General features: G+C 56.0%; 1 protein-coding gene across 2 annotated transcripts in view; it reads right to left on the bottom strand.

Annotated features, from left to right (window-relative positions):
• IPO13 (importin 13) overlaps positions 1-12,343 on the bottom strand; it is a 31,598-nt gene that overhangs the window by 7,914 nt on the left and 11,341 nt on the right. For both annotated transcript variants that reach the window (XM_082287137.1, XM_082287138.1), the window contains exons 3-14: positions 7,710-7,850; positions 7,400-7,541; positions 6,263-6,429; positions 5,789-5,909; positions 5,333-5,480; positions 5,001-5,182; positions 4,088-4,114; positions 3,271-3,405; positions 2,896-3,039; positions 2,418-2,498; positions 1,690-1,827; positions 1,519-1,615 (exon numbers count right to left, since the gene is read on the bottom strand). In XM_082287137.1, coding sequence (XP_082143263.1) covers positions 1,519-1,615; positions 1,690-1,827; positions 2,418-2,498; positions 2,896-3,039; positions 3,271-3,405; positions 4,088-4,114; positions 5,001-5,182; positions 5,333-5,480; positions 5,789-5,909; positions 6,263-6,429; positions 7,400-7,541; positions 7,710-7,850 — 1,523 coding nt within the window. The remainder of the gene's footprint in view (positions 1-1,518; positions 1,616-1,689; positions 1,828-2,417; positions 2,499-2,895; positions 3,040-3,270; positions 3,406-4,087; positions 4,115-5,000; positions 5,183-5,332; positions 5,481-5,788; positions 5,910-6,262; positions 6,430-7,399; positions 7,542-7,709; positions 7,851-12,343) is intronic.

Genomic DNA, 12,343 nt, shown 5'->3' with positions numbered 1-12,343 from the left:
GGGGCTAGCTGGGCACCATCTCCACAAGGAGAATTATAGCTTTTGCACTGTGGGGACTGAGCGGGTGTCTTCAGAGCACTGTTTGGTCCTGGAAGGTAACTGCAAGTGAACGACAACACCTCAGCAAATGCTTGACAGGCCTGTCTGGGCTCAGGCGTGCACATGCTTGTCACCAGCATCAGCTGCTCAGGAGACCCTGGCACAGACACCCTCCCACCCCATTCCCAGATGCTCTCCAGGATGGTGAGTCCAGGATCCTCCTGGAGGTCTCCAGCATCCTCATGGGAGAGAGCAGCTCAGTGCCCAGAGGTCTCTGTGCCAGCACCACTCACCCTACCTTGGCATCTGACTGTGCACACTCGCATCTTGGCCTTTGTAGGCTCAGGCATCCCCCCCTTCTCCTGCCACACGTGGGCTCAGCAGAAGAGGCTCACCCTGCTCAGAGCTGGCCCCCCACCCAAGGGGACAGTCCTGGGTACACACCGAGCTGAAGAGGTGCTTGCCTGAGCAAAGCTCACATCCAAGTGTTGGCACAGCTCGGGCTCTGTCCCCCCCCCTTTCCTCCTGCAGATGTCCCTGCTGCTGCTCAGAGGCATTGCCACGTCCCCAGCACCGAGGCAAAAGGGTTCCAGCACAGACACATCCACATGCCACTGGCACAAGTGGGAACCTGATATCCAAGGAAGCCTGGCTCGCTTGTCACTGACCCCAGTGACACCTCAGCACAGTGGGATTTGCTCGGACCGTGGCGTGATGATGAAGCAGGGCTCCTCATGTCTCCCCCCCACCTCTCTAGAGAGCTCTGAGCCTTGACTGGGGGACAGCATCACCCTACCTGGCACCCAGCTGTGAGCAAAGGATAAGACCCTTTGGGGGCCGCCTGTGGTAATGCTGAAGGACGAGAGCCAGCAGCTCCAATGTACATTTGTCCCTGTCACAGGGCAAGTCACCAAGATGCTGAGGGGAGCCATGGTGCAAAGGAGCCTGTTCTAACTCCATTTACTTTTTGTAGGGTGGGCAGTTAGCCAAAGAGGGGCCCCCGCCCTGCAGGAGAACTCCAGCATCCTCAGCATCACAGCAGGGACTCAGTGGCCACCAGTGACTCTGAAGAAGTGATTTCCCAGCTGTTCACACACACATTCTCCTGCTCATACGGGGGCTTGATTTCAGGCCACTACAAGCAGTGCTGGCCCCTGGAGAAGCCCTGGGATCTCCCTGTGGGCATAGCCTCCCTTCCAAGCTGGACTGCAATTCCAGCTTGACCACTGCAGCACACAATACCCAGCCTGGGCTGTTGTAACAGGACAGAGGCCCAGAGCACCCAGGGGTTTCCTGCTTCTGTTGCCTGCAGGGAAGGTACCCACCTTCCAGGGGTTGGGATGAATCCAAGAAACAGAGATGGCCCCAATTAGCTTAGCTAGGAGTGAAAACAGCCATTCCTGGTAAGACGCCTCCAGACTCCATGCATGCAAAAGCCTGACAACAGCCCCAGCGCGAAGACGGGCTAACCCTACGTACCTTGCTGGAACAGGGTCAGTGTGACTGAGGTAACGAGCAAGAAGAGGGCCTTGATGGGAGGGAAGTGGGCAGGCTCGTGGGCAAAGATGTGAACCAGCTGCCAAAGAGAGAGAAGGATTGAAGCTTCAGCTGGCCCTGCACACCCCCAGCCTCCCAAGCACAGTTCCATACCTGCCGGGTGAGTTCAATGGCAGAGACCTGGGGTATGGTGCTGTACATCTGCCCCAGCATCTCACACAGCTGAGGCACCATGGGGGCAAAATCATCCAGGAGGGTCTTCACAGACTTCTCAAATATGGCACAGACAGACTGTGGGAAAAGAGGGACTGCATGAGCAATGGGCATCAGGAGACCTCTCCCAGGGCTTAATGGATGGGTCCCAGGGGAGGAAAGAGCTGGCAGTGAGGACAGGGACCAGCCAGGCAGAGGGCTCAGACCTGCTCTGGTACTGGTGGCGTGCCCTGCAGCACAGGATGCTCCCAATGACCAGGAAACACCCTTCCCACCACAGCAGGAAGGCTCCCCAAGGGCCAGGGAGAAATGGCTGGTGGGACAGTGAACATGGGCATTACTGAACTGAGCAAACTGGACAAACACCAGATGATACAGGTCCAGGTCAGAACGTGAGAGCTGTTCTCTTAGGGAACACAGGTTGGGTAGATCCCATCTCCCTGCTCATGGCAGGACCTCAGTTACTGGAGAGAAGCAGAGCTGATGGAGGCACAAGACAGACAAGAATGACTTGATGCTGCTGGTGACAGCAAGCAGCACTGGTCCAGATAACCCGGGAAGACATCCCTCTCACAGGCCATCACCCAGAGTCTGTCCTTTGCTGTCCCCAGCTCAGGTCAGCAAGGACAGGCAGAGCTGCAGGCAGTATACAGGTGAAGCCTGGTTACCTCCACCACCTGGGCGTCATTCAGCCACTTGCTGAGAACCTTCTGTATGAGCTGGAAGACTTGCTGCAGAACCACCACCACCTGTAAGGAACAAGAGACACTGAAGAGAAATGGCCCCCATGGCACTGGGGAGATTCAAGACTAAGCATGGCCTGGACTCAAACCTTCAGGCACCACCTCCCCTCTCCAAAGCTGGACAACTTTTTTCTGAAGCAGCCTGGCACAGCTCACAGTTGGCAGGCAGCACCCAGGCCATCCTCCAGAGCAGCACCTAGCCAAGAGGCATCGAAGAGGCAAGTCACCTCTGTCCACCTCAAGAGTGGTGGGATGAGCTGAAGGAGCAATTTTAGCTGGAATACACTAGCACTACCCTCTTGCTGGTACATGCTGCATTCTCCATTAACCCCCCTCTCCTGCAGTGAGTAGTGAGGCTTTTGCCAAGCTGTGGCAGAGAACACGGAGCTATCACCCTACTCACTGGGTTGGGTCCTTGCTGCACTGGCAGTTTTTTGACCTCGGTGCTTTCATGGTCGTCATCGTGGTGGCTGATGTCTAGGGTGGTGAAGAGGTTGGAAAGCAGGCCCAGGATGTGGATGATGGCCAGCCTGTTGGAGGGATTGGGCTGCCAGGGAAAAGAAAGCCAAAGTATGACACAGACTGCACTACTCAATCATAGTCATGTCTTTGGGATGCTGAGGAACAGAACTGCAGCAGCAAAGTGCCAGAGAGGGGTTCCCTGCACTGCACTTTCCCTTGAGCCCATGCTTAAGAGTGCTGCTTCAGCACAGCAGCCCCAGGGCTACAGCCAGCTGGAGAAACCACTTCTGGATGGAGGCAGCACACAGGCACTCACCGTTTCGTCAGCCAGCTTTTCCAGCTGCTGGATGTAGGGGGTGATCAGGGAGTGCAGGTTCTTCAGGATCTCTTCCACTTGCAGTGCAGAAAGCAGGAAACCAAGAGCCTGCATCAGCCACATGCACTGGCTTGTCTGGGGCAGAGAAGACACAACAGGGCAGGTCACTGCCTAGCCCACAGCCCATGCTCTGACAGCTGCCAGGGTCCCAGCCGGGTGTGCTGCAGCTCCTGAGCTGCTCTATCTGGGTCCCTCTAGGTGCATCTCACTGCAGGAGAGGGGAACAGCTCCCTAACAGCTTCTGTTCCCAGGGAACAGGAGCTCTGGCCTCAGCACACCTGGCCTCTTCCCAGCACCTGCCAAGGAAAGACCAGTTGGTGTCCAGAGATCTCCATGCTGGCATCACTCACCCTACCTTGACACACCATCCTTTGCACAGCCTGTCTCAGCCACCCTGTCCTAGTCACAGGCAAGGCTGGGGCTCAGTTCCTACACTTATCTCCCTTCTTTTTCCTCCTGAAAACATGCCTGTCATCTTGGTATCCTTGGGTTTGGAGAGTCTGAGAACTGCTGGAGTTAAGCCTCCTCCTCCTCCCTCTCTAGGGGACGTACCCTCCCAGCACAACCCCCTCCTATGTGGGTGAAGTGAAGCCCAGCAGCGCAGTGAGAGGCAGCCAGCAGGTTCTCCTGGTCCTGCACACTGTGGATGCAGTGCTCAGCTCTCCTCTGGGGACAGCCTTGTGTCCTCAGCTGAGCATGACTAAGGGGGCATGGGGGGCAAGGAGAACCAGCAGAAGTGTGAGTCAGCCTCTCTTACCTTGTGAATCTGCTTCATCAACACCTCCTGTCAAAGGGAAAGGGAGAGAAAAAAAGGAGGGTGAGTGCTGCAGAAAGGCCCTTCCATTCCAGGAGGCAGGGCTGACAACAGGAGGTAGGACTGACACAGGTCAAGACAACTAACACCAGTGTGGGCACAGATAAACATCGTGTGCTCCCCATAACCTGCCACAGGCAAGGACTAAAATTCTTCTCCCCAGGCCAGCCCACTCAGCCACCCAGCAAGTGGAGCTCCTGGCTTGGATGGGCTCTGCAGCGGGATGGCTCAAGGAGTCAACCTCAGACAGGGTTTTCTTATTCCAGTGACAGTGTTCCCCAGGCTCTAAAAGCAGAGATGCTTTTAAGAGTCCTTCACATCTCTGCTCCCATGCACATCCTGGCAGCTTGCCCAAGTCCAGCCCTTCTCCTAGTACCTCGGGACTCTGAGCCCTATTTGCCCCAAATCTTGAGAGCCAAGAAGAAACATGGGACAAGCTGCCCCAGTGCTGCAGGGATCAGCTCAGTCTCCAAGGAGAGGCTTGAACACCAGGGCGCCTGGCTCCCAAGATGCCCAGCCATGGCACTAGCAGCCTGGCATGTGCACAGCTGGCAGGATGCTGCTCCCAACAGGCAAACAAAACCCCAGGGAAAGGACACACAGCCAAGTGCAACCCCAGCAGACCCATTGGTAGTCGTGTCTGTCACTGCCTGCCGTTTCTGCATTCACAGCAGGACACAGGGCCTGCCACATGGGTTTATTGGCCTGCAAATAAAACAGACAAGAAATCTCCTGCACCAAGCAAGATGCCCTGAGCTGCTTCTTTGTGTCCCCCTGCTCTGATCCTTGCAAAGGAAAGGGTGTGCACAGAGCACATCCCAGGTCACCATCACGCCCACCTGCATCCAGCTCCTACCTGTGACACAGCGACAATGTTGGCAGCATAAGGCGGCAGGTCGTACTTGCACTCCCGACAGATCTTTTTCAGGGTGGAGACACTGGAGATGGAGAGCTCGGGGTTGCCCAAGGCTTGGAGCACCAGTGGCAACACGTTGTTAATCATGACAGGGTGATCAGCCAGCCACTCGGACAGGGACCCTGCATACACAGACGGGATCAGACTGCAGGACTGCACCACAGGCTCTTGCTCTCTGCATTCTGCGATGCCCAGCTTGGCTTTTCAGCACTGGTATTGCTGGGCAGGTGTGCTCTCAGGGGGGCTTTCCCTCCCCAGCCCAGCCCGCTCACCGATAGTGAACATGACGGTGTCGGCAAGCTGCACGTTGCTGATGCTGATCCGGGGAATGAGGCCGATCAGTCCCGGCACCACATCGGAGTAGTTTACGTCGATGGTCTCAGCAATGGACTGGAAGCCATAGAGCAAGGCCTCCGTGTGCTGCCGGGGTGGGAGAGGCACTGTCAGAGCCATGCACTGAGCCCTGATGTGCAACCCGGCCTCAGCTCCAGGCACCAGCTCAGCACCCTTGCAGTAGCTGAAGAGGCTGATCCCTGGGCAGCACTAAGGACAGGGATGCAGAAGACCTATTCTTCTCCACAGTAGACCCCAGAGAGCCTGTATGTGTGCTGGCAAGCTGCTTATGCTCCTCACCTCTGTCATGTCCCTTTGCTTTCGATGCCCCATGGCAAGGACAGGTCCCCGAGGGCTGGTAGCCGTCAGCCTGGCACCCAGGTCCCCTTGCTCACCTGCCATGTGGACGGCTGCTCCGTGTTGGTCAGGAGACGTCCCAGTTTGTCATAGAGGCTGCTCAGGAGCTCAGCGCCCAGCATCTCATACACGTACATCAGCGTGTCAGAGATGTCCACCCTACAGAGAACATGGCTGTCTCCAAATGCTGTCCCCATCCCACGCAGAGAGCTCCACGTGTGGACACATCACTTTCCCTCCTGCTGCCAAGTAAGGCACAGGCACTGCCCATACAGGCACACTGCCCCAATCAACAGAGCGATCCCATGGCCTCTTGGGCAGGGTAACTGGTGCTGTGCCAAAACACCAGCTCATTTTCACAGTACCACCATAGGCAAAACAACTCTTGATGGAAGGAATCTCCTCTGTGTCCCTCCTTGGCTCATCTCACAGCACTTAGTCCCCAGGGTGGCAGAATGCTGCCCCTGCATCCTCACCTGCCTGACAAGCAAATCCAAACCTCCCACTTGTACCTGTATATCCGAAACTGCTCCTTCTCATCTGAAGACCAAAAGCCATACTCCTCGTCGGAGGGGAACTGGGCTTTGTGCAGCAGCACGTCCACCAGCTGGAAGTAGACAGGCCTGTAGACCTGCTGGTACACTGCCTGCTTGTCTGGCTCAAAGGAGAGGATATCGTCCTGGAGGCAGGAGGAGGAATAAATACATCAGGTGTTGCAGGGAAAGGAAAATGGAGCTAATATGCCTCCTGCATAGGGGACTCAGGCACATCTCCCAGGGCTGGTGGGACCTGTCACACCTTGCAGGCTGCATTTCCAGCTCCCTGAGATCCACCTGATGCTGTGCCCTTCTGCAGTGGCAGCATTATCCGGAGGCAAGATGCCAGAAGCCCCAGAAGCTTGGCTGACCCTCGGACAGGATCGTTATAGAGGGTGGCAGTGTCCTGCCATGTCCTATCCTCGGGAGCACACCTGTACCAGGAGCATGCGTGCCTCAGACTGCTGTGAGAGAGCAGCCTGAGCACAGCACTCTCCTGCCTGTGCCTGTAATCTCAGACCCATCTGGAGAAGCAGCAAGAGGTGGTGGGAGCTTCAGTCTGGCCTCACTCAGCAGAGGAGCTGCCGGCACGGCACTGACTGCACGCCCTGCCCTGCCCACGCTCAGCCACGCCACATTGCATTGCAGAGGATTCAAGCTGAGGGATGAACTGGAGCTAAAAATAGAGCACAGCGTGGCAGGCCTGCTCTGCAGATCCAGGGAACACTGACCCTGGGAGCAGGACCCCACACTGGGCAGCCACTAGAGCCATGCCCTTGTTCCTGCCTGCTGCAGGCATGCAGCAAGGAGCTAAACAACCAGGTCTGCTGCTGGGAGGAAAAAAATTAACACAAAGTTTTAATTAGTTTTGTTAATGAGGCCCTTAAAGGATGGCTCACACTTCTAAGGAAGACTGGTGGCAGAAAAAGCCACAGGGCCAGCATTTCCTAGGTATGTGCCCTGCCCCAGCTGCAAGTGCAGGGCAAGGAGTGGGGACATCAGAAATCCCTGGAACATATTAAATCCAGGCCAGACCCCAGTCCCCATGCACTGGTGTCTCTGGCTGTGCCTGGAGGGCAGAGCCCAGGCAGGCTGTCCACAATGGCCACTGACCTGCAGCGTGTACCAGAAGGTGAGCGTCAAAGAGCTGGTGGTTTCGTTGACGGGGTAATGTCCAGGGATGCCAGTGCAGAACATGATCATGTTGACCAGGGCCAGGAAACTCTGCCAGTGCTCCACCTGGTCCAGGAGGGCCCTGGGAAGCAGAGGGCACGGTCAGAGTGGCACCTCTGCTGTGAGCCCAACTCCTCTGCCCTGACACATGTCACTGGGTGAAGGACAGGCCCTGGACAAAGCAGCATGTGCAGAACAGCAGGCTGCTCCAAGCTCACTCCCTCTCCTGGGGACCATCCCCAGCACTCACCGGGAATGGTTCTCCCCCAAGGCCACAGCGATGCGGCAGATTCCATGCGACGTCTCCATGTCCCCACTCTGGACCGCCTGGCGCAGCTGCTCTTGGAGCCCCAGCACGGGCGGGATGAGCTTGAGGAGGGTGTTCACATACCTGCAAGCACAGCCTGAATCAGTGCCAGGCATCACCTCCCTGGCATGGGCTGCCATGCTGTCCATCCCTCCTGATGCTACCCCAGGGCTCCTGCCCAGCTTTGCCTACTTGAAGGCTGCTTTGTGCAATGGGATGTATGCAGGAGCCCTCACTGCTTACATGAACTCTCCTTGCAGCCTGTGGCATTAGGACAAGAGCTGCAGCTCCAAGCACTGCTGCAGCAGAGCCTCTGCAAGTGAAGAGAAGTGCTGAGCCAGTGACCACCAGCTCTGTGCAAATCCCCCACTGCACCACAGTGTGGGCCCCTGACTCTGCCCACCCACACTTGCCAGCAGGGCTGCCAGCACCCCCAACCTGCCACTGCCCCAACCAGCTCTGAGTGAGCCATGCCTGCGCACAGCAGCATCGATGACGAGCAGAACAGCAGCGAGGGCAGACCTGTGAGCTCTTCTCACCATGCTCGAGCCCTCAGAGCTGCACAGAGGCAGTCCAAGCTGCCTGCGGGAAACCACGTGACTCTCCAGGTTGGGCGCATCCAGATTGTGCGCCGTGTCTGGGATGAACTGGGCAGCCACCACTGGGGACTCCCACCCAGGGAGAACGGTGGCCCCCCACACATCCCTTGGCCCCCACCTTCCCAGGCTGCCGCAGCCCAGTGCAGCACAGCTCTCCCACATCCCATCCTGCACATCAGCCTCCCCTCAGATGCCTGTAAGGGATGGTAACCAAGGAAACAAGGAAGAGGCAGCCAAGGTGAAAGGCAGCCCAGGGCCCCCGGAGAGAGGCCTTGCTGGAGGCTGATGAGCAGCCTGCCTTTTCCCTGCCATTTCCCTGCCCGCCCAGGCGTGTTATCTGCAGCCGCAGCCTGCACTCTCTGCCCGCCCCCTACACGCAGGTGCACGGCTGAGGATGCCTGGAGTGGGAGGCACACATGATGCCAGCTCTCCTGTGCCTACCCTGGGGAAGAGATGTGAGTGCTGACACCAGGACAGCCACACATCCACCCCAGAGTGGCAGGGCAGCTTTTGCTATGGATTACTTAGGACAGAACAAAGCCATTGGTGCCACCAGGGCAGGGACAGAGTTGTGCTGGTGGTGGCAGCTTTCTCTGTGGGTCAGCAAGAGAAGACAGAGGAAGAAACAAGGTGTCTACAATCCCAGTGGTCTTCCCAACATTCCCTCTGTGCTGCTGGGGGTCACCCTCCCCTTTCCCTCTCCCCCAGAGAAAATCACAAAGCAAAGGGTTTACTTTTGCATAAACCATTTTCAAGCCTCTATGAGCGATGCATGTGGCAGCATGGGGGAAATGTGATGACAGAGAATTTGGAAATGTAACAGCTTTTCTCCCTGGGAACCAATGCTGCATGGAGGGAGGCCCAAGGGAGCCAGGGCAGTGCCCAGACAAAAAGGCACAGGGAACCTTGCACTGCTCCAGTGTAAGGCAAAGCCATCCTTCCTCCACAGCACTGGGCTCACATTACCCTAGGGACGTTTTTACAGCTTTATGACTTTTCTGACTTTTTCCAACAAGGATCCTGCTTCTGCTGGTTACCTTGAAATCCTCACAGTGCAGGTGCCAGGACCTGAACTGATCCTCTGGAATCCCTGCACAGCCAACAGAGATAACCACCTAGATTTGCTTCCATGCTGCAATCCCATGTTACTGAGGACTTCTAGAAAATGTTGGGTGAACTGTGTCTCCTGAGCAGCATCTTGCTCTGTGGATGCAAGGGTCCCCAGCCAGGAGGGAAATGCTTGCTCTGGATGAGTTGTTTTAACCAGTCACCCAAGACACATGGTCAAGTCAGCCAGAGCTGAGCTGCCCTCTTCCATATCCAGAAGCATGGAGCTCCAGGTCACTCCACCTGGACAGTGCTGCTTTCAGCCCAAGGGATGAGGTGATGCCACATCCCTGACCAGGTGCAGAGCTTGCCCCAGGAGGCAGACACTGCACTTGCTGGTGCTGCTGCCAGCCATCACTTCCCACCCTCCACACTACTGTCAGGCAGAAGACAAAAGCATCCTGGCTCAGGTGAGCCCCTGGATGCGCAGCTTGTTTCCAGCAGCCAAAAACTGTGAATGTTTGTGAAAGAGTATATGAACATGGCAGGCACATGGTGACTCTTGCCCCTGTAGTTCCCTGCAGTGATTTGTCTTAGCTTTCCTGAGTAAGATTTGCTATCCTGGTATTTAAGAGCTCAGCAAATTTTGCTTTCATGAGTTTGTCTGGTCCCTTCTCAAAGCCCAGTGAACTGCAGCATTTGCAGCTCCCTCTGTGGGACCAGCACCTCCTTCTGCTCTTCCCACAACCCTCCCCAAACTGCACCAGTGTGGAGGACAACCTGTAGAGGGGAGATACGGGCATATGGGACAATCTCATCCCTCCTGATCCAAAACCTGAACCACAACTTGATGAGATAATAACCCAATCCTATTAAAAAACCTGTTTCTAATGAAGCTCTTGGAAAACTCTTCAAGTGAAATTCCTCTTCAAAAATTCAGCACCAGGTGCCAAGACCAGAAAGAGATCCGCTGTACACCAGGCAATCCCAAAGGGACACCTGCAATCCTGCCAGCTCCACCACTGCAGCAACACCCAGCTGCTTTCAGAGAGGAGACTCATTGCCCAAAATCCACGCTCCATAAGTCCCACCACGAGCATACACCACATGGAGGGCCCTACCCCACTCCGACACTATCACTGCACTACAGGAGCATGGCCAATTCCACACACCAGCTCTCCCCCTGCAGCACGTGCTGCCAAGCTCTCTGACCCACTTAGCTGAGGGAATAATCCTCAAATGAGATGGCAAATACAGCCCAAGCCTCTCCTCTGCAAATGAGATGAGACAGTATCTCCATTCCTCCCCTTCTACAACTCAGGAGCTTCCCACCACCTTCAAGAGCAGAGGTGTGCTCAGGGATGCTCCAGTGCCAGCTCCTAGTCCAGCCTCCAAGGTTTCTTCTCAGGAATGCCATGTCCTAACAGAGGAGCAGCATCAAGACTCCAGCAACGCCTGGCATACCCTCTTCTCTGGGTGCACAGGGCTCCCACCCACCTGGCAGGTATAGAGATCAAACACTTTGCACCTACACATCTCTGGAGCATCATCTCTAGTAACACCTCAGAGGCAGGCAGGAAACCACCCGCTGCTCCTTGTAAGCAGGGAAATGGGAGCTGCCAGCACAAGTGACTTACCCAAGAGTGAGGCAGCACCAGGGCCACGTGGTCCTTATCCAGGAGGTCACATGTGCCCTTCTCCACCTGGACACAGGTGCTGCAGCAGGAGAGCTGCCTTGCAAGGTGGTGCTCCCCTGGGAAGATGACCCACAAGCTATCTAACCCTCAAAGTCAGAAGCCAAGTTCAAGAGCCACTGAGCTTTCTGCTGGTGGCAGAAGCACACCTGCATGATCACCTCTGCAGCAACATCAGTGAAGACAGCTGGGAGGGAGCGAGGGGGGAAAGACACAGGGTCCAAAGTACTCAGGGAACCCATGGCAAAGTGCTGAGCCCCAAAATCAACCCTCTCATGGAGCAATGCCCTAATAAACTCTGGAGAGGAACATGGCAGCAGCCCATCGACAAGAATACTCTGAGCCTGCAGCCAAGGGCCCTGCAGAAACAAAGGAGAGACCATGGAGGAAGAGAGCAGTTGAAAAGCAGCAGGGATCTCCCAGACTATCAAGATAAGAGACAGAAAGGTCAGGAGACTCCCTGGGGGCTCTGGGAAGAGCTAGATCCACTCTGGCTGAGTGACAAAGCCAGAGGGGTGGGACAGCTGGCACAAGGGAAGGCAGGAGGAAGAACACAGGATACTGGACACAAGAAACAAAGGGGAGAAGAGCGCCCACCAGGGCTGGGAAGCAGCCGACACCACACGCCGCCTGGCAGGACACCCCTGAGACAATGCCACCGCTGTCCCCACACCCCGGGGCAGGAGCTGCACCAGGCTCACACACTGGGTAGCCTTTCAGGCCAGCTGCCTGTCCTGTCCTGGCCTCTCCCCGAACGCCTACAGACAGGAGGGGGCTCTGCATGGCTGATGATGTCTCTAGGAAGAAGGATGGAGAGCAAGTACTGAAGATTCTGTAAGGGAGCAGCCAGCACGGTAGGTCTGAATGAGGCCAAAAACTGCATGGCAGGGTCAGCACAGAAGCAGAGAGGAAACCCCACTGTCAGCCACACTTCTCACCACAATTCACTTTGAAAGCTCAACAGAAAACTCAGCTTTTTAATGCAATCAAAGACCAGCACTGCAGGGCCAGGCTCCTGCACACAGGTATGGAATCATGGCCAAGGGACTTCTGAGACTTAAGAGAAATGAAAAGCAGGAAGACAGTCCAACATTTCAGAACTGCAGGGTACCTTCTCACACCTTCTCACTTTCTGCCCCAGACCTGCTACAAGGGTTTGGGCTGGTCCACAGCCCTTGCCAGGCACAAGAAAAAACAGCTTGTGGTCACTTTTATAAACACTAGCAAATGAGGCAAC

The sequence above is a fragment of the Coloeus monedula genome (genome assembly GCF_965178545.1).
Source record: "Coloeus monedula genome assembly, chromosome: 9".
Taxonomy (NCBI): domain Eukaryota; kingdom Metazoa; phylum Chordata; class Aves; order Passeriformes; family Corvidae; genus Coloeus; species Coloeus monedula.
This window is presented reverse-complemented; position numbering and strand designations above follow the sequence as displayed.